At 24.0% G+C, this 25,514-nt stretch overlaps 3 protein-coding genes across 4 annotated transcripts in view; 1 reads left to right on the forward strand and 2 right to left on the reverse strand.

Moving 5' to 3' along the window:
* Positions 1 to 25,514, reverse strand: part of LOC129614679 (fatty acyl-CoA reductase wat) — a 79,688-nt gene that overhangs the window by 15,827 nt on the left and 38,347 nt on the right. The window contains exon 1 of one of the 2 annotated variants that reach the window (XM_055529480.1): positions 239 to 590. The exons of the other annotated variant lie outside the window; for it this stretch is intronic. The gene's annotated coding sequence lies outside the window, so the exon portion shown is untranslated. Of the gene's footprint in view, positions 1 to 238; positions 591 to 25,514 lie in introns of those variants that run through there. 2 annotated transcript variants of the gene reach the window in all.
* Positions 11,475 to 12,899, reverse strand: LOC129614715 (forkhead box protein J1-B). The gene is made up of 6 exons (XM_055529554.1): positions 12,851 to 12,899; positions 12,673 to 12,769; positions 12,250 to 12,315; positions 12,001 to 12,184; positions 11,558 to 11,752; positions 11,475 to 11,480 (listed from the first exon to the last, which is right to left on the reverse strand). The coding sequence occupies exons 1-6, from the start codon at positions 12,897 to 12,899 to the stop codon at positions 11,475 to 11,477; spliced, it is 597 nt and encodes a 198-aa protein (XP_055385529.1).
* LOC129614716 (uncharacterized) lies at positions 13,773 to 22,816 on the forward strand. Its single transcript, XM_055529555.1, has 9 exons — positions 13,773 to 13,871; positions 16,952 to 17,110; positions 20,128 to 20,229; positions 20,757 to 20,858; positions 21,112 to 21,269; positions 21,385 to 21,586; positions 21,855 to 21,988; positions 22,271 to 22,439; positions 22,589 to 22,816. Exons 1-9 carry the CDS (start codon positions 13,773 to 13,775, stop codon positions 22,814 to 22,816), a joined length of 1,353 nt encoding a protein of 450 aa, XP_055385530.1.

Raw genomic sequence — 25,514 nt, forward strand, 5'->3', positions numbered from 1 at the left:
TTTTTTAGTTAACTGAATTTGTCTTTCATCTCTTAAAATTCCTAATTTCTTTTTTTTTTTTTAAATTAAATTCATTTTATAAAATTTTTATATATTTGTATAATAAAAAAATATTATTCATATCCATTTATTTGTATAAGCGTGTGTACCTACATATATACTTATATATAGGAAAAAAATTATAACGGGAAATAAAAAAAAATAAAGATAGAAAAATATTTTTTTTTTTTGTAATTACCTAGTTATTGTATGTTGCTTTTTTCTCACTTAATAAAATTTAAAAAAAAATTAATTTCTTTTCAAAAAAAGTGAAACGATTTTTAGCAAGAAAAATATACACAAACAGATAATATAAAAAAAAAATAAAAGAATAATATCAAAAAATTTATCACGTTTTTTTTTCACATACAAAATTTTCTTCTTTTTCTTCTTCTTTAAACATAACACACAATCAAAATTTACAAAAATTTCTTTTCTATATCAAAATAAAAAAAAAAGTATGCAACGGACGAAAAAGACAACGACGAAGATCACGGCGACGACAACAATATTATACTGTCAATAAAAACTGTTAAAAGGCTACTAACATAACAGACTTATAAGCAGTTTCAAATTAAAAAGTTTAAATCGTTCGATTTTTGAATTATTGTTTTTTTTTTTTTATTTTTTTCATTTACTTTTTACATATTCTATTAAATTTTTTATTTTTTCATTTTTGTTATTTTTTTTTGACGACAAATACGAAAAAAAAAATGATGCTGAACAAAAAACTACAATAACGGTGCAATGTAAGTATATACGTATGTATGTATGTACATATATAGTGTACAAATTAGATTTGCGATGTTCCAGCACATGACGTTGTACTTCGCTTTGTTGACAGAAAAAAATTGCCTAATTAAGGGCTTTTTCGAATATTCATTTCTAATTTAGTTCTTAAGTGAAGTTTGTTCCTTTTTGCAGCTGTGAACTGACTCAATTGTTTAATATAAATAACAACAGAAGTAAAATTCATTTAAAACAGTATGTATAACAAGAACAACAACACAATAGTAAGATTTTTGTGCAAGACGAATAAAATAACGTTATTTTATAATTATATTTTTAAATATATTTTAAATATTATTACTCGTATCCTATGATCTTTCCGTAAACCATAGTTATTATTAATTGGCGTTAGTTCAATTTAACATCCGAAATCATCGTAAATCTGAATTTTTTCGATAATTCGACACTGCACTGACTTAACTAAGTTAAATAAAAAAGTTTTTTTAACTACTTCATTAAAAGTTGCTCTTGAAAAGCTTAAATATCTGCTCTCGGATCCATAAAACAAAAACTGAACAAATTTCTGAAAAAGCTTTTATTCGAACAACTGTGAAAAGTTTTCAAATGTTTAACAAACTTTTTTTGCAGTTGAGACAGTTCACAACCGCAAAAAGGAACAAACTTCACTTAAGAACTAATTTAGAAATGAATATTTGAAAAAGTCCTCTATAAACATTAAATTCTAAATATTGATTTTGTACCACCCTGTATTAAGATAAAAAAGAAAAAAGTAAGTTTGACAAACGCTTTACATTTTTTCTTTCTTTTTCTTTTTTTTTTAGTTAATTTTTTTTTATAAGAGGTGGAAATTAAAAGAAATTAAAAAAAAAAAAAGAAAAAAAATTAAAATTAAGAAACAGCAACAAAAACAGGGTAATAACGCTGCAACAGTTACACAAAATAAGTAACAACAACAATCGCAGCAGTAGCAAAAAAAAATTAATCAAAAAAGCAGTTAGAAAAAACAATAACTAACTAGTAATTTTAAAAATTAATTTTAAATTATTTCCCATATTAAAGTAGTTTCGTTATAGAGTAAAGATTAAAGAATACTATAAACTAGGATGTTTGACCCCATCTTTAGACAGAGATAGAAATATTTATAGTAAGAAAATTCTCAAGAAATTATGTAGCGCACTTAAAAATTATACAACCAACCAAACTGTTCGAATGAATATTTCGGGGGGTGGTCATTCCAAAGATGAAGCGTATAAAACTGAAGAACATTTAGAGCAGTTTTAATTGCTGCTATCTTATTTCGCTAGAGTGAGGAAAATGAGACATAACATCATAAGTATTATGCTGTGTGGGTTCTCAGTTGATATTTTTCATATATTATTTTTTTGATTAAGTTTCATTTTTTTTTAGATTCATCTTTTAATATCAAATTTAAAAACATTTAGAATCATTCATTTCTCTTATAATTCACAATTTATGCACATTTATAAGTATAATTTGGTTTAGAATATTTTGGAATGCCAATACAAAAACAATAAGAAATAGAAAGGAAAAGAAATATGTTCCACTTTTTTTTTTTTTTGTTGGTGTTGGTGTTCAAGTCAATTTCAATTTGATTTCAAAGATATTATGTTGGGGCAACTATCGTGAACTCATATGAAACATACACACATAGCAAATGTAGTTATATAAAATTTTGGAGAATTCTTTTAATTTTATTTTCTACTTTTATTAGCATGTTTTTGTGTACATAAAATTGAACAAAAATCTGCTATAATACCTATAATATTTTTAATTTTTTAATTTGCCTGTTCGACTTTCTAATTTTTTTTAATTTGAAAAAATTATTTAAATTTGAATTACATACGTACCTAGGTATGTATTTCTCCTTCTCAAAGTTGAATAGCCCTTTATTATCCTAAAATTGCTGTTTTTTTTTGGATGCTTATAGTACATAATTCATTATTGAGTTAAAATTGCAACCGTTAAATTTTATTAATCCCATTGAAATTGTGTTTTTAGCTTCGTTCCGCGCGGAATTAAAATATTTGTTAAATAAACGAATTTGTTGCTGTCCTTTAATTTTGACTAAATATCAATGTTTAGTGGTCTATTTCTCTTAACTAATGCTTCATCCAGATCAAAATTCAAAATTTGCTAATTGATCCGTAATTGCCAACTAAGTCTTAAAATACATATACATATGTATATAAGAAAATGTGCTATTTTATAAACTGTCCATTTAAAACAAAATCTACTGATATTTAGATTGGTAAAAGTAAAACCTTAAAAATCAAAAATAACAACAAAAAAAAAAAAGAAAATTTTTTTCACAATGATCAGGTTAGAGTTTTCTTTTGCTTTTCGTTAGAGCACAAGACAATAAAAAAATCATTTTTTTTTTCATTTTGCGTTTACGTGTAGTGTACATTGGACAATTAATAAAAATTATGTTGTAAATTTCAGTTAACGAGATATATACATATATGAACATACATATATTTAAATATTCTAAAAGATGTGGTAACTCTAAAATGTGTATAAAAGTTGTGAACACTCTTTGTACTGAATTGAATCCAGTTGGAATGTAACATCGAAATTTATTTAAAAAAATTAAATTTTAATAAAGATATTTTTCTACTCCAATACAAAAAAAAAATTTCCAATATTTAACACTTGCGGGACACATTTAAATTTATATATATATATATATATAAGTTTATAAAAATATTAAGCGTATACCTACATATATATATAAATTTTTTATTTTTCATCATAAAGAAATGAATAAATGAAATTTAACATAGTTTAGTTAACTTAATCTATGTGGAATATATGTAAAATAATGGGTGATTTCCCGTCACAGTTGTAAGTATCAAAGTTGATGTAGTATATGGGGATTTTCTCACTATTTGACCATAGAGTAAACTCGAATTTCAAAAATGGTGAGTGAGATTGGCGCCTGAGTACAATGTTTATAATAAATTATGTATTAAATTTTTGATTATATGTAGTAGTTTATAAGTTTTGCGAGCTGTTGAACAAACAATTCAAACTGTAATTATTAACAGGAAATGTTGGCACCAGTTTCACACTATTGGACAACAAACAGCCAACACGCCATATACTATGAATGTATGTATTCATAAATACTTAGTTTTAATGAAGAGAACAATTTTATACATAGCAACATTTTATAACACTCTGGAAACAAAAATTACTTATTTTTAATTATTCAATGAAAAATTAACGTTAAGCCTTAAAATTTTTTTATTATGTGTACAGTAATGGAAAACTTTATCGTATAAAATAATTACAATCGTAATATTATCATTTGAAATTTATATGATGGCTACAAAAATCAACTTAATTTTTAAATCCACATATTAGCCTTAATAATGTCTCCAATGAGTTTCAAATTTATAATTTTTGTATTAAAGTGTTGGAAGGAACTGCTTTTGCTAATACGATATTTCTGATCAATTAGAACGGGGGTAGGATACTATTAAAAAATTGTTCCGAACCGCTTACTACTACACTACTGACTATGTGTATAATAGATTTTATTAAATTATTTGATTTTGTTTCTGTTTTGTTATAGTTTTAATCCCTTTTTTTTTCTTACTAAAATTAAAAAGTTATTAGAAATTTTTTAATTTTTTTCTTATGGTTTCTGTTACTTGAATAATTTTATTGTTATTTTTTCTAAGAGGGCACATTTTTTGAACTAGCAACATATGTATGCTGAGTATACTCTTCTAATTTTTATATTTTTCCCTTAAATCTACACAACAACAATGCTTTGCTTGAAATTATGATTGACCTTCTTTCTTCCACATTTATTGTAAATAAATTATAATTTGAGATTTGTAAATTATTATCGCATGCCTTACAGAAATTACAGTAACGTTAACATAAAGTTAGCAGCTTATCAGAATCAGGCAACTTTTGATTTAAAAATGGCACTTTGTAATACCGGTATTAATTACCAATTCAACTTATAGATTTTAATTGCTGAATTTTGTATTAATACCTGAATTTGAAGTATTACTGCAAAAGTGCTAGTGGTGTTTTTATAAAAAAAAAATATTATAACACAAAACAACATAAATTGTAAATTTATTGCATTTTGCAATTATTACACTTTTATACGGACAAATACCTTAACATTACTTTAACAATAATTTCGCTTATTCAAACAATAATTATACATTACAAAAAAAAATAAGTATGTGAAATATAAGCAAGTTTTTTGCATTTGTAAGTTTTATGTTAACATACACACAATATTATAGAAAAAATTTTTGTATAATTGAGTAATTCAAAGATTTACATACGAAAAAAAACAAAAAAAAAATGGAAAAACAAGGAAATAAAATTAATAAATGTATTAAATATTACGGACATTAAGCGTATTTTTTTAGGTTAGCGTAAAAAAGTGAAAAATAAAAAACAAATTTGCTGTAATTAAAATTTGCAACAAAGAAAAGTATTTTTTTTTATTATCTTTGTTAACCAAACAAATTTTTTGATTTTTTTGTCCCATTTTCCTTTCCCCATATAAGCACTTTTTATTTTTTACTGCATAAGATTCCGTGACCTCAAAAATGTATGGTAGTATTGTATTAAATAAAAAATTCAGTAACTTATAACCCATTAAACAGAAATTCTGTATCGCAATAACAGTATTGAAATTTTATTATTACTGCAATTTTAAAATCTTAAATTTATTATAATTAAAATTATTCTAATATGTATAAAGCATTAAAATTTCATGTAGTATCGACTATGAGCATCTTACCAAAAAAATGCAATTCTATCGTCAACATAAATTATTGGATGAATTCGTGTTTGCCGTGTATTTCTATTTGCAATACAAATTTCATTATTATAATTTGACTTTAAATTCTATATTTTGGTATGGTATAGATAGATGTTCTATATATAATTTCACATTAAATTATTATTTAAAAAATAATTTAAGCGAGAAGTGATATGAAACTAAAAATACGGTTGCTAAGTTTAGGTTTATAGAATTTTTAAGTTTTCTGTTTTTGGCTCCGCCTTGAACAAATTTAGAAAAAGAATCTAGAACAATTCTGCAGTATGTTCAACATTTATAAGTAAATTCAAGACACTGATGATATATTTTATGACATTTTTCAATAAAAATTATTATATTTTGAACGATAAATAATTTAAAATAGATCCTATATAAAAAAATTAATTTTATAATCATCAAAAGGTGAACTTTGAACAAATTTTATTTTACTGTTAAAATTAAAAAATAAATACTTATAAAAGGTGATAAATTTTAAAATCAGTATAAAATAATTAAAAATGTAAATTATATATTTGAGTATTTTGCATTATTACATGTTTGTTTCTGTAACTTTTCTATTTATTTAATTATGTACATATATTTTTTTTAACAAGTCACAAATAAAATTTTTCCATTTTCAGTATAAAAAAAAAGTATATAAAATTAAATTTTTCATGTATAATAAAAAAATTATAAATAAATAATTAAATAAATTTTTTTCTGGTAGTGTTCTAAATTTACATAAACGCTACATGTCTTCAAAATTGCAAATATACACAATTTCAGCAAATAAAATTCATAAACTGAATATTATATATTATATATAAAAAAAAGTACCGCATGTCATGCAATAGCCCTCGATTCTGAAATCAGTTAAATCAAATTGACAATTGGTATACAATTAAATTAAATTTTTGTTTTAAATAAGTATTGTAAAATTTTCATGTAGACACCATAAAATTATTATTTTATAAAATTTAAATTCCACAAAACTTATGCAAAATAATTTTACTTTTGTAAATAATGTAATTTACCACTAATGTAAACTGAATGTTCCTTTTAATTAATATTAATTATAAAATATTTTTAAATAATATATAATAATATATATGTAATAAATATTATTATATATTATTTAAAAAATATAAAATAAAATATAAAAATATAAAATGTAAATAATATATAAATGTAATATTTCTTAACTAAAATTCAAAATATGTTTGTAGTAATAATTTCTCTTCCTTATTTTTAAAAAGAAGAACATACATAAAAATAAATACAACATCCAAAAAATATGCAATTTTTATTTAATTATCAAAAATTTTACATTTTATTTTTGCTCTCTTATTATTTGAAATCTATTCTCCTTATAGTATGCATTTTTTTTCTAGTTTTGTTTTGATTTTTAGCTCATATGCAAAATAGAAGAAAAAATATGTAATTATATGTATGTATACAATTACTAATTATATCTACGTAAAATAAAAAATAAATTAATAAATTATAGGACAAAATCGACATGGGTTTTGTATAATTTCCTCAAATTCTTAAAATTTATAGTTTTGTAAGTATACTATACATTGGAAGTAAAGTATACATCTATTGTAACTATACAACTATAATAAAGTAAAGTATACAAATACTATTGTAAGTAAACTATACATCGTTAATAATGTAATCAAAATAATAGGTTTATAGACATTGAAAATCATATTTTCTTATACATCTATTAGAAATTATCTCACATTCTAATGTCTATTCCAAAATGAAAGAAAATCCAAAAAGAAAGGAAAAACGGATTTTTACAGCTTCTTTTTTTTAAAAATCACTAACTGATATATCATAAATTCCGTCTAAAAGTTCATCACAACGATTTTGATTTTCTGAGCTTCTTAAAAATTGGAATGCCTCATCAATACCATCAATATATGGACGTAATTGATTTGTTATTAATAAATCATCTTCATCCTCCTCATCATCCTCATCAATATTATTATCGTTATCATTTATATTATGATCATTAACATTTTTATTATTATTATTATGATTATTATTATTATTGTTATTATTATTATTATTATGATTATTATTGTTGTTATTGTTATTGTTATTATTATTATTATTACTATTATTATTATAATTATTATCATTAATATCATCAATGCTATTATTATAATTAATCATGTAATTACTATAATTTCCCGTTAATGATGTTGACAATGATTTTGTATTAAATGATAATGTTGGTGATGATGATACTGGAGACAATGATGATGATGATGATGAAGATAATGATGAAGATGATATGGATGACAATGATGATGTAAAGGATTTTTTAATTTTTCTAATTTTTTTTAGTGATGCTGATGATGATTTCTTTTTCTCAATTTCTAAATTTTTTATTCCAAATTTTTCCATAATTATTTGATGTTGTTGTTGTTGTTGTTGTTGAATAACAGTTATATCTGGTATTTCATTTATTATTTCAGCTATTATTGCCTGTGGTGGTGATGATGATTGTGATGGCGATAATGATGCTAATGATATTTTTCCAGTTTTTCTTGTTGAATTTATTGTTGCTGTTGGTGCTGTTGGCATTGATGTAGTAGTAGCTCCTTTTTTGATCTTATCATTATCATCAATATTATTATCCTCTTTTGTTGTTATATAATCCAAATTAATCAACTGATTTTCATCATGATCATTATAATTATCAATTTTATTTTGAATTGATATTGTATAGTAATTTGGTAATTGTTCAACAATAACATTTGGTCCATTAATTGGTGAATTATTTAGGAATGATGTAACAATAATATTTTCATCCATATTATTATTATTATTGTTATTATTATTATTATTATTATTATTATCATTATTATTATTATTATTATTATTATTATTATTATTATTATTATTATTATTTATATTATAATTATTAAAATTTGTGTTATTTAATATTTTTAAACCATTATTTTTAATATTATAAACACCATGATGATGTCCATTATTATGATGGTGAATTTTCTACAAAATACATATAAATAATTTAATTTTAATAATAACTATTTAAAATTTTAAGATAATGTTATTGGAAAAATGGCATATCAACAAAAAACAAAATGAGAGTTCTGAATTGAAAGTGAATAAAAAGCAAGATGAGATACAAAATTAGGTTGTACGATTTTTGTGTTTTTTTATAGTTTTATGGCTACGAAACTGTAACCCACGCCTATTAAATAGTACATAATTTTTCATTTATTCTGTTAAAAAACAAGTCATTGGAAATTCCATATACTTATACTCTTCAAAGTTTGAAATGAAAAGTTTCAGTAATTATTGGAAAAAAATTCTCATACTACCTCATATCTCCATTCATCATTTTAAATATTTTTCATTTGCAATTCAATATACATATATGTATATATATATATAATGATGTATATTAATTTTTAGTGTTGAAAAAATCCTTGCAATACGCAGACTCATCAAAAAATACTTTCATTTTATTATACCTAAATAAGAAACACCAATTAAAAACCTATTTTCTCCTTGCGAATAAAAAGCAACAAAAACAAAAAAAAAGAAAACAAATCTTAAAATTTTTCATTGTCCAATTAAAAACAAGTATATTTTGGTTTTTGTCAAGTGTATATAGGAAAGGTTTAAAATTTTTTATTTGATAAATTTAATCATAGGTTTAATAACGAACCACATACAATCAAATATATGAGCTTTATTTAAATTAGAAAAATTATGGTAAAATCCATATGCCTGTTGCGGCTGGAAAAACAATCATAATCTGCTGAATTTAGAGGAAGAAGGTAGACATGTAGAACCAAAATAGCTCATATTAACCCGTTCAATATACAATTATTTACAATCTATTACAATATTAAAGATATATTTATATAACCTCTTGTGAAATTCTATATACTTACTTGCATTTTATTACATCTGCCACCATTATTGTAATCATTATCCAAATTTAATAAATCATTATTAATTTTTTGTTTTTTATTTGAATTGATTATATGAATAATATTATTATCATTGAATATATTACTACACGACTGATGATTATTAATTTCATTATTTTTATATTGCAATATAACCGTATTGTTATCAATTTTATTTATATTAATGTCATTATCCTTATTATTGTTATTCAATTTTTTATGAATTTTAATTGCTGTCATGTCTGATGATAATGTTTCGATATTTGCTTTACATGTTGTTGACGTTAATGTTGAAAATTGTAAATCATCAATTTCTATTATATTATTTGATAATGATGATAATGCTTGAACAAAAAAAGTAAATGAATATTTTATTTAAATTTTAAAAGAAAAATTACTTACAATGATTATTGCTATTATCATGATTTTCATTATATAACGCCATTGTATTATGATCATTGTTCTCAAAAGATATTTCTATTGGTTCTATTAATTCCAATTGTTCATATCCCTTTCTTCTGGCAGAGTTACATGATGACGGTGATGACAATAGCGATGGTTTTGCTGTTTTTGTTAAAACTTTAATATTTGTACTTGTTGATTTTGATAAAATATTTTTTTTATCCTTTGATACAGATGATGGCACAACTGATGATGATGATATTGATGATATTTTTGGTGTGTTACATAATTGATTTGTAACTGGTGATAATGGTAAGGTAGATTCTGGTTTTAATGGTGTCGCATGCGGTACTGATGATTTTATTTTAGATAATAATAATGAAGATGATGAAGTTTTTATCATTTTATCATTATTATTATTGATAAGATTATTTTTAATATTTTTATTACAATTATTATGGTCATTATTACTCTTACTATCGTTATTACTATTGTTATTACATGTACTTATTAAATTTAATTGATTTTGTAATCGATATTGTAACTGATTTGTTACATTTTCTATTACTGTATTATCATTTATTAAAATTGTTGGTTCATTACTAAAATTAAAATTATTATATAAATTATTATTTTTATTTGTATGATCAATTATTTCAATTGGTTGTTTATTTGTTTCATCTATTATATTTGATTTATTTAATGAAAATTTTGTTTTTTCTAATATATTTAAACAATTATTAGATACAAAATTTTTACTTTCATTATTATTATTAAAACAATTATCATCATTACAATTATTATCAATATGATATTGTATTGCTTTAAATTGTAATGCCTTTTGCTGCTGTTCATGAGATTGTTGATATTGTAATAAATTTGAATTTGAAGATAAAACATTATTTTTATTCTTATTTAATAGTAATAATGACGATGATGATAAGGATGATGCTGTTGAGGATAATGACGATGATGATGGTGATGAGGATGGTGATGATGATGGCAAATTTATATTTGTTGTTATTTCATTTTCAATATTATTTGAAATTTCATTTAAAATTAATAAAGATGATGGCGGCGATGATGATGATGAGGATAATGACGATGCTAATGATGATGAAGATGAATTTGTAGTTGTTGTTGTAGTTGTTGTTTCTGTTATTGTTTCAGTTATTATAGACAATGGTAATGATTCCTCAATTGTTGTTAATTCTGTTAAATCTGATAATCCTATTAATTGTGAATTTTTTATATTATTTAAATTTTCATTAATATTAACCATTAATTTTGAGGATAAATTGTATTCAATAATATTATTAGTTTTATTTAAATTAGAAAATGTTGTTTCAATATTATTTTTCTCAATTTCATTGAAATTATTATATAATTTTGTTGTTGTTTCCATTTCTTTATCCATTTTTGATGGTTTTAATGATTGTGAATTTGATATCATTTCTATTACAGTTGCTGTTCCTTCTCCTGTTACTCCTGAACATTTTGTATTATTAATTCTATTAGTTTTATCAGTATTACTATTGTTACTGTTATTAATTGATAAAAATTGAGGTTGTAGAATTGTTGTTATTACAGTAGATTGTGGTGGTGATATTAATGATGATGATGTTTTTTTTATATTTCTTGATTTGCGATTTCTTATACGTTTGCGTTCACTTTTTGTTACATCCATTGCTAATTCCCAGTATCCACCTTTACCTTTTTCATATTTATTACGATTAATTTTACGAAAACAGAATTGTAATGACAAGTTATGCCTTATTGAATTCTAAAACAAAAATAATATTGATTATAAAACAGATTTAATTATGCAATTCTCGGAAACCATTTATTAAGAAGCTGCTGGCGAAATATGAGCCTCTGTTGAACAGAGATCGTTGTACATAAAAACAAAGAAAACTAAAGACTCATATTTCGCTATAAAAATAAATAAAAATTTAAGAAAATTAAGAGAAAATTTTGCATAAATGTAAAAATTTATGTATTTGAATCGTGAAAAATTCAGAATTAACTTACATTCCAATTTTTTCGTATTTTATAATATGCAAATTTATTTTCAATCCATGAGCAAATTTGTTGTAAAGTCATTCTACCATTTTCCAACATTGCCATACCAATTATTTGTGAATAATTAAATGGTGGCTTCTCATTTGTATCCATTTCATAAACAGATGAAAAATTATCATATTCTTTCTTTATTCTATATAAATATAATTAAAAAAATAGAATAGAATTAATTTTCATAAATTTAATTTATGTACTTACTTTTTAATTTGTTCAATAAATTTGTTAAAGCGATCCGCTGCTGATTGTTTTTTGTTTATTGAATTACTAATATCATTTTTGTTATTACAATTATTACAATTATCATTTTTATTACTTTTATTATTATTATTTACATTTATGTTTGACAAATGTTTATTTTTAATATTATTTGTACATTTTTTATATTTATTACAGTCATTATTATTATTGCATCTATAATTATCTGATATTGTAGTTGTTGCTTTTGTTGTCATTATATTTGTATAATTAATTAAATCATTAACTAAATTATTACGATAATCATTTGAATTATTTTCATTATCATTAATAATTGTTTCATTATTAATTGTTTCATTATTATTAATGTTATCATAATTATTATTATCATTTACATTATTATTATAATTATTATTGTCATCATCATAATTATTAAATATTGATTTGACAATTGAATTTGGCCAATGTAATCCTTGATTTTTTAATTCAGTTAACCATGTTAAACTTGTTAATTCTTCTTCATCTGATTCATTATTATAATCATTGTTATTATTATTTATAATATGATTATCATTTAATAAATTATTTTTTTCATAATTATTACTTTGATGTTTAGTATTATTTGATGTTAAAACAGTAGATTTTGTTGCCATTTTTATTTATATATAACTTTTTTTAAGGTTTTAATAAATTCTTTTTTCTTATTGTTCTCTATTACTATAACTATTTTGTACAATTTTTAAAATATTTTAATTTACATTTTCTTTTATTCTATTTTTAGCTTATTTTATTTATTTATGAGAAATTTACAAAATTTCTGTTGTAGTTGCAATTAAAATGCAATAAAACATGATTAATTTAATTACTATTATAGAACAACGAAGAATTATGTTGATTGAATAAATATTTTTTTAACATTTTATAATTTGATCAGTTTGATTATTTTTTTAAGTTTATTATCACTATTCTGGCTCAGATCAATTTTTAATAAAAGTGCTGTTAATGTTTTTACTCAATTATAGCAAATTTAAAATTTTTACTATCTTACAGTCTAAAGTTAAGGCACTTCTAAATCACTCTAAAATAAAATGAATATGGAAATTTGGACATGTATATATATATAAAACGACGGAGAACAATTCCTCGAAGTCGAAATCGTGTATTTACTGTATAAATATTAAAAAGTACAAATTAATTTCTTTATGAAAAGCTGCATTAATCTACAAAATATGAATAAATGTACATATATAAGTACTTTTATTCAAATGTAAATTTGAAATGAACAGTATGGAAAATTTGCCTGATCTAGTACTCGTATCTCATATAGAAAGAAAAGAATGAAAAAATTTAATAAATGAATGAATACGTTGCTCTATATACGTGTGCGAATCACATTTGATTTGAAAACCATTTCAATGATCTTAACAAAATACTTGTTTTCTAAAAAAACAAAAAATGTTCCAGAGACCAACCATGTTTGACAAGGATATTGACATTCATGGAATTTTGATATTCGAAAAGTTAAGATGAACATCCATCAAAAGACAATTATAAGCCAGATTAAAATTATTGTAGACCAGTGGGAATTACATAATAACCTTAAAACATTTTTACACCCATCTAGCGTACAGTACTACGGAGAGATACAATATTGAAAACATGATAATGTTTCAATATAGTGTCTGTCCGCTGCAAACCCCGGCGAATGTTCGAAGCTGAGTGCAAAATTACTATATATAGATCGATGCCTTCGATATAAATTGACCTTAGAAGGCATACAAGAATTAATTTAATTTATTTTCTAATTTTACATTATATAATATTATTTAATTATTATTAATTAATTTTAACAGTTAATGCAGTTATAATTTTAATTTAATATAGTTATACAATTAATAATAAAATGGTTTTTTGATTCTTAACCAAAAATTTTCCAACAATTGTGAAATTATTTTTTATAATATTTTTTTTTGTGAAGAAATTATTGATTTTTGTTAATTATAAAAACAATTTTTTTTTCGTGTATTAAATACTAATGCAGAGAAATGAGATGACACTACACACACAAACATATAGATAAATAAACCCACAAATAAATTAAGTGTGCCAATTTTTTTTTGTTTTTTAATCAATTTTTTTTATTTATAAGATTATTAAAATTTAATATTTTAATTATTTTTTTAATTCACAGTTGCATTTTTTGTAATTTGTTATACATTTATAAAAAAAGAGTGTTAGAAATTTCTGGTCTTTTGTTTTTTGATTTTTTTTTTATATTTTAAATTTTAGTTTTAATTAAATATTTCGAATTTTTAATAAATAAATTTTAACATTATATTATTTTTATCTATTTAATTAATTTAATTGTGTTTTTTTTTATTTTAATATTTTTTGAACTCTTTTTTACATTGAAAAATTGAATATACAAAATCATGACCGTTATAAATTGTTGTACTTTACCGCATATATTGGAGAAAAACCGAAAAAATATAAAAAAAAGACGCAGAAAAAATAATAGAAAGAGTGGTATATGTACAGGTGTACATTGGTCGAAAAAGAACTGTACTTAAAAAAAAAAAAACAATAAAACACAAAAAAAAACAAAAATAAAAATAGGTACCCTTAAAGGACATTATGACGTCATATACTAAAATATTCTGTATAACAAAAAAAAAGGAATAAATAATGGTATGCTGGTACATATAACAGCACCGGTGTATTTACAGGTAGAACAAAGCGAAAATGAATGTACTTATATAATAATATGTGTACACGTGTTTGTATTTGGTTTTTAATATAAAATTATATTTCCATATACAGTAAAAATCGGTTATAGCGCATATTCAAGAAACCAAAAAAGAATAACATTATATGTACTCATAACTGATTTTTCTGTACAAATAACAATGGCATACAAATAAAAAGTATTGTATTGTTTATTTTTCAATTTTTATTATTTGTTTTGTTTTTAACATTTATTATCTATTTACTACTCCTCGATTTAAAATCAAAATGAAAATTAGATTTTATAGTTTTCTCAATACAACAAACACTTTACATTAAAAACTATTTTCGTACGTAAGTAAAACAAATCAGTTGCTCAACCAGATATGTAATCAATATAATCAATTTTAATTTCATATACAAACAGATAAGTATGTCGCCGACTTAATAATATTCGCTATTAACCAATTTTTCGTTAAAACCGATCTTCACTGTATGTCTGTGAATGACACTCCATTTTGTGCCTTATTACCACAGTTGTTAAAAATTTTATTTAGAACTGCTGGAATTTTTATTTTTGTTGTACCCGATAGCTTTGACAGTAAGATTGTAAAATAACTTTTCATAAAATAATATATGTAAGTGCATAATAAAATAAAATGCGAATTAATGGTTTAATTTGAAATTTTCTTCCATAAAACAGTTTCTATTTTATCGACGTTGTACTGTATACATTGCAGGACACGCATATACATACACTTTATAAAATACATATATAGTATTAAAATGTGTACAATACGTTTTTTTCTTGAATTTCGTGATGTTATGCTTGGACAATTCCTATATTGTATTTTGATTGTCCGTGTTTGCATTTTAATTATTTGCGTTTTTTATTCTTTCTTTTTTTTCTTGCTTTTCAAAAGAAGATTTGTAATATCTATAGATGTATATATATATACGGTGGTTCGAGATTCGATTTATTATTGTCGAAAATGATTTAAACAACAAAAATGTTATGGGAGGAAACTTTAATTTTCTAGCTCTCCTTTTTTTAGCTCACGAGTTACAAGACCACAAAGTTGATTTTTCTGACGATTAATTTGACATAAGTCGAAATATAGTTACAAATTATTTAAGAAAAAAATTTAGTTTTTTTTTACCAAATTATAATTGCCAATGAATTTGATTTTCAAGGGAAGCGTTCAGCCAACATAAGCGCTTTAAAATTATCTTCGCTTCAAGCGATTTTCTGGTGAACATTTTATTTTTTTAATCTATTAACTTGAGCGATTTGAAAATTGTGAAGCAAAAAAAAATATGCGTCATTATGCAGCGGTTTAACATTTACAGTTGGACGTCACCTTAAAATTTCAAAAGGAACAATTTTTTATATAATTTTTTGAAAAGGAATATTATTAAAAGAAAAAAATAATTGCAATGTTTCGGGAGGCGGCGGAAGAGGATAATGCTGTAGCTAATATCGGCATCATAGCAGGCGAAACTATTTAAGTTTTATATAATAGTGCTAGATCTACTAGAGGAGATGTAACAAGAAATGAAGATTTTTTGAAGTAACTATACTAAACTATTCTTTGGATGACTTTTGTTATCCTTTTGTTATTTATAATTAAAAAATCTCCATTTTACAGCTTATATGTTGTATTTGTATTAATTTTTCGAAATTTTAGAAATTGTTGTATACGAAATAGCAGCGTTGGATGAAATAAAACATGTAATATATTTAGAAAAGCAGTTGCTCTTTACGATATGAATGATAGCACACAATTCAAGTTTCAACGAAAATTCAGATAGGTTCAATATTTCCAAGGGAACGGAGCATTTTATATTTACCAACCAAATAGCAAATATTAATTTCTCTTTTACACAACTTTGTAAATGGCCAAATTCAGAAGATAGAATGATAATAAAAATATCTATGAAATTAATAAGCAATTTTTAAAATCATTTTTATAATTTCTAGGAATTTGAAAAAAAGTTTGCATTTTCTGGAGTGAAAGATGGTTGTCACATACAAATACAGCAACCACCAGGAAATGCATATTATTATAACAGGAATAATGTCCTTTCAAAAGTTTTGGAAAAAAGTTCAACTGGTTATGACGCTAGAATTAAATTACAAGTACAATTTATTTAAATTATAGTTTGTATTATTAAAACATAAGTAAAACATAAGTACTTCTCATTACTTACCATCATCATTCTGTCTGTCTTTTTAAAATATTTAAAAAAAAATAAAATAATATTATAAATCTGACAGTTGTTATTCATACCAAACGTCATGTTTTTTTAAAGCAAGAATAAAGTGCTGCAAACCATTCAGAGGAGCTCTGCAGCGATAATCAACTAAGCACTGTAATTCGTCAAAGCGCTTAAGTTGGGTGAACGTATCAATTATGAAGTAATAAATAATAAGGAAGAACTCAAATACACGATGACAGCGGCAGCAAAAGTAAAAAAAAATTTGAGTGGTAGCCAACGGCTTACTGGGACCGTCACCCCCCTCGTTTCCCCCGTCGTAGACATTATCATTCGTAGATATTTATAGAGAAAAAAATATCTGTTACCTACGCCGCCGTTGGCCTCATAAAATTTATTCTTGGTTTATACTTTAAATATAGTAAAACAAATATCAACAATAAAGTTAATAGTAAGTAATTGAGGCTAAGAGAGAGGGAAACTTTTTATTTATTCAAATTCAATATATACATATACATAGTTGTATATGTTTGCGCACACATACATACATACATTTATATATTTTTTCTAAATTTTTCACGTGAAAATTTTATCCTTATTCCAGTTGCAATTGTTTCTGTATTGTTCTTCTACTTGTTTAAGGGTCAATAACCAAAATATATAAAATTAGTTATTTTATTTTTATTTTGTACACCTGTGTGTGATTGTTCTATTTTATTTTCTTTGTACAATTATAAAAAAAACGTTTAAAATATGCAATTGCGTTCATGTTTACATCACCACCATACCAAATAGTGAATTTATGTTTTCTTCTAAAAACACCTTGCACTTTAATATCTAATAGAATATGTATATGACGTATCGGAATATGGAAACGGGGGTGTTACAACAAAGAAAAGTATATAGATAATTATACAAAAATTTCTTTTTTAATATTATTTGAAATTTTTAAAGGGCTTTCATTTGTATTATGAAATTGTATGAAAATTTCAAATGCATGATATAGTTAACACCCTCCATCCTTTTCTCCTCTTCTATATATGACACGATGAATTTATATATTTGTGACCCATTGTGAATTTTCTACCGTCATTATATATATATATATATATATATTATATTGTGCATGTCTGTATAGTAAAATATATTAACTGTATATTATATTATTAATAAAGAAATAATGTTGAAGTTATTTATATTTTAAGGATATTTTGAAGTATGTATATTTATACATGTAGGTATGAATCAGGGTTGCCATTGTAAAAAATATTTGGAAACCGCCTTGACAGACAAAATGAACCAATTCAACAAAAAAAAAACCATTTTCTGAAAAGTTCAAAGTAGAAATATATTCTGTCATTTTTAGCTTTTATTAACATAAATTAAGATACAACATAATATTACTATTAACAGAAATACAGGTATAAATTTTTTTAATGCAAATGTTAAAAATCATCGAAAGAAAACGATAGGCGGACCCAAACTGCTATCGAACCTATCAATATTGGAGGACTTTAACCCAACCAAAAAAACAAACCTGGATGGTCATAAACTCCCAAAAGTAGCCAAACTGAACGATACCGGTCCTAATTTCCCTAAGCGGAGAGTACTCCTCATCCTGTTTCATTCGAAAAAGCCTGTCAGATAAATATAATTCAAGTAACTCCACGAATTGCAAAGATATCAATTTGTTAAGTTCAAATAATAAACCGTCGTGCCAAACCTTATTCCATTAATCACTTTTTTCAAAAAATGTCAATGTCTTTCTCGGCAATTATCTCAGCAGTAATGAGATCAAAAAATTATAACATAAGGAACATAAATATGTATTGCACCTTTCATTTTTCAAAAATCACAATACATTATAAAAAAAAAAGCGTTTAACACAATTATTGATTTTTATATGTACTATAATTTAAATAAAATATCATTTTTTGGAGTCCAAACGTTCATTGCTTTTTGGTAAATTAAGCTCTTTTGCCAATGCTATTAATTGTGTCGTATTCTAACCTATATTTCAATTTACTTCTTATTAAGGTCTTGTATGAAAATTTATAAAAATATGATAAAAACAATATTCGTCTAATCGATTTTTTATGCTGCTAACCTTTTCAAAAAATACACGCTTTATAGGAACATTTTGTGAGTTATATTTAAGTAGCAATGAGTTCGTTTTGAAAATTGAAGAAAAGTTGATCATGAAATATACGTAAATATTTAAAAATTTCTTTTCAAGTAAATCGAATGGGAAATTTTTTCCAGTCTTCAAAATTCTACCAAAATAGAAAACATTCTTCCAATTTACCAACCGAAAAAAAAAACAATTTTGGTAGAAATCTTCTAAAGTGGCAACCCTAGCATGAATGTAGATAAACGAATAAAACAAAAACAAAAAATGCTTGAGAAAGTTCAAAAACACTCTTGACATGTATAGTCATAGGATTTTATAAATAACAAAATATATGTATAAATAAAAAAAGGATATATTATATATATAGACGAGCAATCATCGAAGAATCAGACTTACTTTCGTAAGGTTTCTGCATTTTTATTTGGATCATTGAAAATTTAAGCTAAACAAGTTATAAGGAGTTTAAGCCAGAACCGGACTTCCTTCTAGAAAAAAAATTGAATTTCATGCTCATTTTAAATCATAGTAGAGAGCGTATTTACAATAAAATGATATATTAAGTAATTAAATAAAAAAAAAAATGTTTACAAATTGTAAATTGTTGCTATAGAGTTTCATAATTCTTATATAATTTTAAATCTTAAAAAATATTTTTTTAATCATTTTCGATTTAAAATCAGAAGGAGTACAAAACATAAAACCAAATGAAACTAAAAAATAGAAGAAAAAAATTTATAAAATCACAAAAATATGGAACGCAAAACTTACGAAAATATGATGGTATTGTAAAATTATTTTTCAATTTAAAGAAATTAAGTGAAAAATACTCTCTTTCAGACTTTTATGCTATAGAAGATATAACAGAACCAAAATCACCAGAACCCAATATAACAATTGAAAATTTTGACAGTGTAAGTTACATCTTAAATAATATTTATATACACAGAATAAATTCAATAAAAATCAAATACAATTTCAAGGGTTAAAAATAATTTTGTAAAAACAAAGGAATAACTACATACAAATTCAAAAACATAAAAAAAAATCAATGATAATGTTATACGAGTAATTAAGAATTTCCGCAAACTCCACGATTTGATTCACTTTCATCATATTAATCTCCAATTTTTTTGCAAATACTTTTAAACAAACTCATTTGGTTAGGCTAGGTCTTAATCTTAAAAAACAATATTCTTGCAAATTAAATAATATGCACAAAAAGAAAATATTAAATTTTATTGAGGGTACCACTATAATACCCATGTGACTTTAGGTTAGGTTAGGTTAGGTTAACGGGGCCCCCCTAAGGGTACATATAAGCCATCCAGGCCCGTTGTGGCACCGCCGGATCTTTCCTTTTTTTGGGTCTTGCTTCATGTGGCTTCGAAACTATTACATTTTGTTCCTACATTAGCTTGGATTTTTTTATATTTTACAGAATGGTGAAATAGCGAGTCCAACAGCACCATGTTTAGCTGTCACAATTGATTCGGAATATATAAAAGATTGTAAAAAACGTCCAAAAATCAGAAAATTTTTAGTAAAAAGGTTTGGTTCAAAACAAAAAAGAAATTTTTCAAAATTCTTAATCACATATTTTTTTAGTGATATTTTAAAATATCGTGAAATTACACGAACAAAATATTTTGCACATATTAATCGGAAACGTGAACTTCATGACATTCAAGAGCAAAGTGTTCAAGATGCTTGCTATTATGAAATGAAACAATTTTGTGATGTAAGGTGTTTAATTAAATAAAGTGAAAAAAAATTAATCACAAATTCATTTTTAGTTTTGTTATGAACGTTTAAAAGAAATCGAAACACTCGCTTTTACTGAAATGGAAGAAGAGCATAAAAAATTGAAAACTCTTGAATTAACTAATTTAGAAAATCATTTAAAAGATCTTGAATCCCAATATCAACAAATTTATATGAGTCTTATTGAAATGTATGAAAGATTTCAATATTTATTAAAATTAATTGTAAGTGTATATAAATTAAATTATATACGAAAATATTTTAAAACATGTGTATTTCGCCTATCTATATATATATATATAGAGCTATTTTGATACAGTAAGTCCAGAAAATTATTATATTGAAGAGGTGAATGCATTAATGACAAATGAATTGAAACCATTTTTAGAAGAAATGCCTGAAAAATATGACAAAGAACAAATGTTAAAATTACAAAATTGTATGGATAATCAAATAAGACCGTATTTGAAAAAGAAAAGTTATTTAAATTCGGAATTGTGGTTTCAGGTTACCTATTGAATTTTTTAAAAACTATTTTCTACATTTCAAATTTTACTTTTTTTTAATATATATATTATTATATTATTAAAGGGTTATGAAAATATTAGAAGAAAAATTTTTAACTACGATCGCTACTTATGCAGAATTGCATTATTAAATCATGTTGTTTATTTAATATATGAAAAATATGTGAGCATTTTATATATTCTATTTACCTTTTAAATTTTCAACTAATTTTATTAAATTTTTTTCTTATCATAATTATTAATTTTAGATGAAAGTTTTTAAATATCGAACACAACCAAAAATTGTTTTAGTAGATCCAACATTTCCAAAAGATCGCACAAATATATTAAAAGAAAAAGCAAATACACTTTTTGAACAATGGTCAAAGCAATATAAATCAAAGTATAAAGTTACAACTTTTATTATTTCACTTGTTTGCCGCAACACTGACGTCGTTCAAAATTTCCACATTTGAGAAGCTAGTGAATTTAGCTAGCGTTTTGGCTTTAGCGAATTTTGTGTTTTTGCGCAAAAAAAAAGAAATTTTAATAACTCACAAATTGAATTTTTTGAATTATGTCACTGTGGCAGAAAATGAACAATTTTTATAATAATTTTAAATAAGTATACAGTAGGTAATTTAATTTTAGAAGTTCTTTTTAAATGTATTTGTTTTTATTTAAGTAAAATTATGGCTCAATATGATGCAACAATCTCAACAATATTAAGCAAACTTGAAACTGACGAAGAAAAACAGGTGAAGTTATTTGTTACAAGTTCATCAAAAAAAAATGCGGCAAATAAAGCATTAAATGTTGAAGAAAAAATTGGAAAAATTCAAGATCTTATTATGGTAAGTGAACTCTAAATCTTGATGATTAAAAAATTAAGAATTTTGTAAAATAAATTATAGCGGTGCAAATTTATCTTATAAGATTAAAAAGTGCCTCTTAAAAAAAAATTATTGGAAAAAATTTTTCTTTTTTTATTTCTGTTTTCCAGGAATTTCTACATCAACTAGATGATATGCCGCCAAATTTATTAAAAAGTACCGAAAGAAGCGTACGTTATAGATTAGGAAAACAAAAGAAGAAAGCCAAAAATGCTTTAGTTTTACAAACACGATTCCAAAATCTCTTAAATCATTACAAAAATCATTTTAAGAAACAAAATATTTCTAAAGATTATATTACTCTTATACCAAGAGAAAGAAGCAAGCCGAAAAAATGAACAGAAAAAAGAAAAGAAATAAGAAAAAATTGAATCCAAAGAAAAAACTAAAATCTCTTTGAAATTAATACCTTAAGTTATAAAAATGGTATAAATATTGGAGTTACCAAAATCAAAATAAAAAAGATAATAAACGAATATGACAAAATAATAAAACAGATTATCTTGTATCTCTGTTAAGTTATCATAATTTTTTATATTATATAACATATATACATATAAAATCTAATCCTTTATTAGATTTATTATATATAATTTTTTTAAATCTAATTTCTATTTCAGCTGAGTACACGAAGTAAATGTAACAGGTGTCCGTTAAATTTTCATAAAAGTTTGTAAGACTTTCCGTCGCGTATCCGATGTACTATTTGAAAACTCAAAAAAATTCTAAATTTGATCCAGGAAATTTCGAAGATAAAATATGTTGAACTTCTCTTTAACGGAAAACTTCCTGAAAAGGAAAATACGATTTATGGTTCAATATTATAAAAAAAACGAGAAAAAATAGACTTGACCTTGTCAACTCTTTGATACCCGTACGAATTGTCTTATATGCGGATAAATATGCTATAACATTACCATATTAATTTATGCAAAGTTTCAGTACAGTGTTTTTCAAAATACTGTGTGTGCCAAACTACTATTGAAGTTGTATGGCAGGTATCAGAAAGGCACAAGAAATTTTAACGAATTTTATCAAACACATCGGCCCTACTAATATATTCGTTTGTGTGAAATTTCAATACCATAGCTTTTATAGTTTCTGAGATATAGTCAAATAAATTTTAATCTTTAATTTAAATGACGATGTTGTAGCAGATTTGTTTATTTGTTTCAATTATGGCTTTTAATTGTAAAATTAAAATCTGATATTTCTTATTAGCTAAACATTTGATAGATTTCAAAGATGTCACAAATGCTAGTCTGATTTTTACCCTAGATAGATAGTCTAGCATTGATTTTTGTGATGAATCTAGCATTGTGCTGCATCTAGCATTAGATGCAGCACAAACAGGTTTTAGAACAGGATTTATCTCGAATTCCGGAATTGGTTTTATTCAGAAAATTACAAAACTTCTGAAAAACAACCAATTATACGTTATTGGTTTAGGCATTAAAGAAAATTAGTGCCTCAAACGATTCGATCACGTTCGATCAAGCATTGTTTAATCATACAAAATTTGTATTTAATCAGATTAAATAAAATTTTTTTTTTGGTTTAATTTTTTATTTGGTTTAGGAGTAAACATGCATAAAAGCCTTTCTTTTAGTTCTTATGGGGATTGTTTTTAAGCATTTTATATGATCAAGCAAAGTAATGTGATTGTTCAAGTTTGCAGAGACAAAAAGATTTTTAGTAAATATTTTAAATTTTATGAGTTGCGTTTTATTAAGTTCATAATTTTTAAGTAATTAAAATATAAGTGTATTTAAATATGGAAAATTATTAATTAAAGAAAGAGAAGGAGCAAACATTGGGATATTTTCCGGGAAATAGAAAAGAGTAACAATGAAATTACACCCGATATTATAGCATGCTGACTTTGTAAGATGGCTATGAGCTATATTTATATGAGCCGTTAGATCTTCCCTCATTATTATTTTCGATAATTCCCAGTAACCACAACAGTAAGTTGCTTTAGATTGTTATTAAGTAATTCAAGTGCGGCAATGTAACCGCAGCTAATACAACTCCAAATAGCTCAAAATACAAGCCCAAATATAAGTCTTTCAAATTTGCTGTCCCTTCTTCCTTTCTCCATACCTGATGACGTAATTGGTCATAAGTTTTGACATTTAGGTGCAGTGATTCAGTATTTGAGGGGTTGTGACTCAATTGGGAGTGATGTTAGCTATGAGAAGGCAAATCACTTTAAACTTAATTCAATACTAACTAACCCACTTAATAATAGGAGGAACAAGGGACAGGCTCGTTTTCAAAATACTAACAATATGGACAACTTTTCACGCACTGATTCCTCTCGCATAGGCAAACACAATTATACATTTAAAGGGAACAACAACAATAATAAAAAGGATAAAATAAATAATTTTAACATCAATAATAAAAACAAAAATAATAATAATAATAACAACAATAATAATAATAACAATAATAATTACAATAATATTAACAACAATAATAATACTGACATCAATGTCGACAGCAATAATAACAATAATGCTGAATGCCAAAGACAATAGTGATAATAGTCATAATAACAACAACAAAACCTCTGACAGTGGAACCAAATATCTTACAACCAACACTTTCAATTATTCGTCGTTTGATCGTTCATCGCTGAGAATAGTACGAATAATACAAGTAAGTCTACAAATGAAAATTTGAAAAAGTATTCCAATTGGATATAAGGCGAAACATTGAACACAGGCATTGAAACAAAAGCAAATATAGCTACATCTCAGAATATAAAACCAAGCTATATTAGTCTAATATTCCCACCAGTCGCAAAATAAAAAAGCTAGCACCATTTTAATTCGAGATTGAAAAAGCGTTACAAAAAGCTGTGCAAAAAAATAAAATAAGAAATTCCTGAACTAAATTTTATCAAGATGAATTTATTAAATGTAATGGTGACATAAGGTACGAGTGGAGGCTTGTATAATAACTTGTTTAACTAGGAAAAGAACTCAGGAAATAATAAGAAAATAGAATTAATACATAGTGGGCAGTTGA

The sequence above is a fragment of the Condylostylus longicornis genome, unplaced genomic scaffold (assembly GCF_029603195.1).
Source record: "Condylostylus longicornis isolate FDR11 unplaced genomic scaffold, ASM2960319v2 ptg000116l, whole genome shotgun sequence".
Taxonomy (NCBI): domain Eukaryota; kingdom Metazoa; phylum Arthropoda; class Insecta; order Diptera; family Dolichopodidae; genus Condylostylus; species Condylostylus longicornis.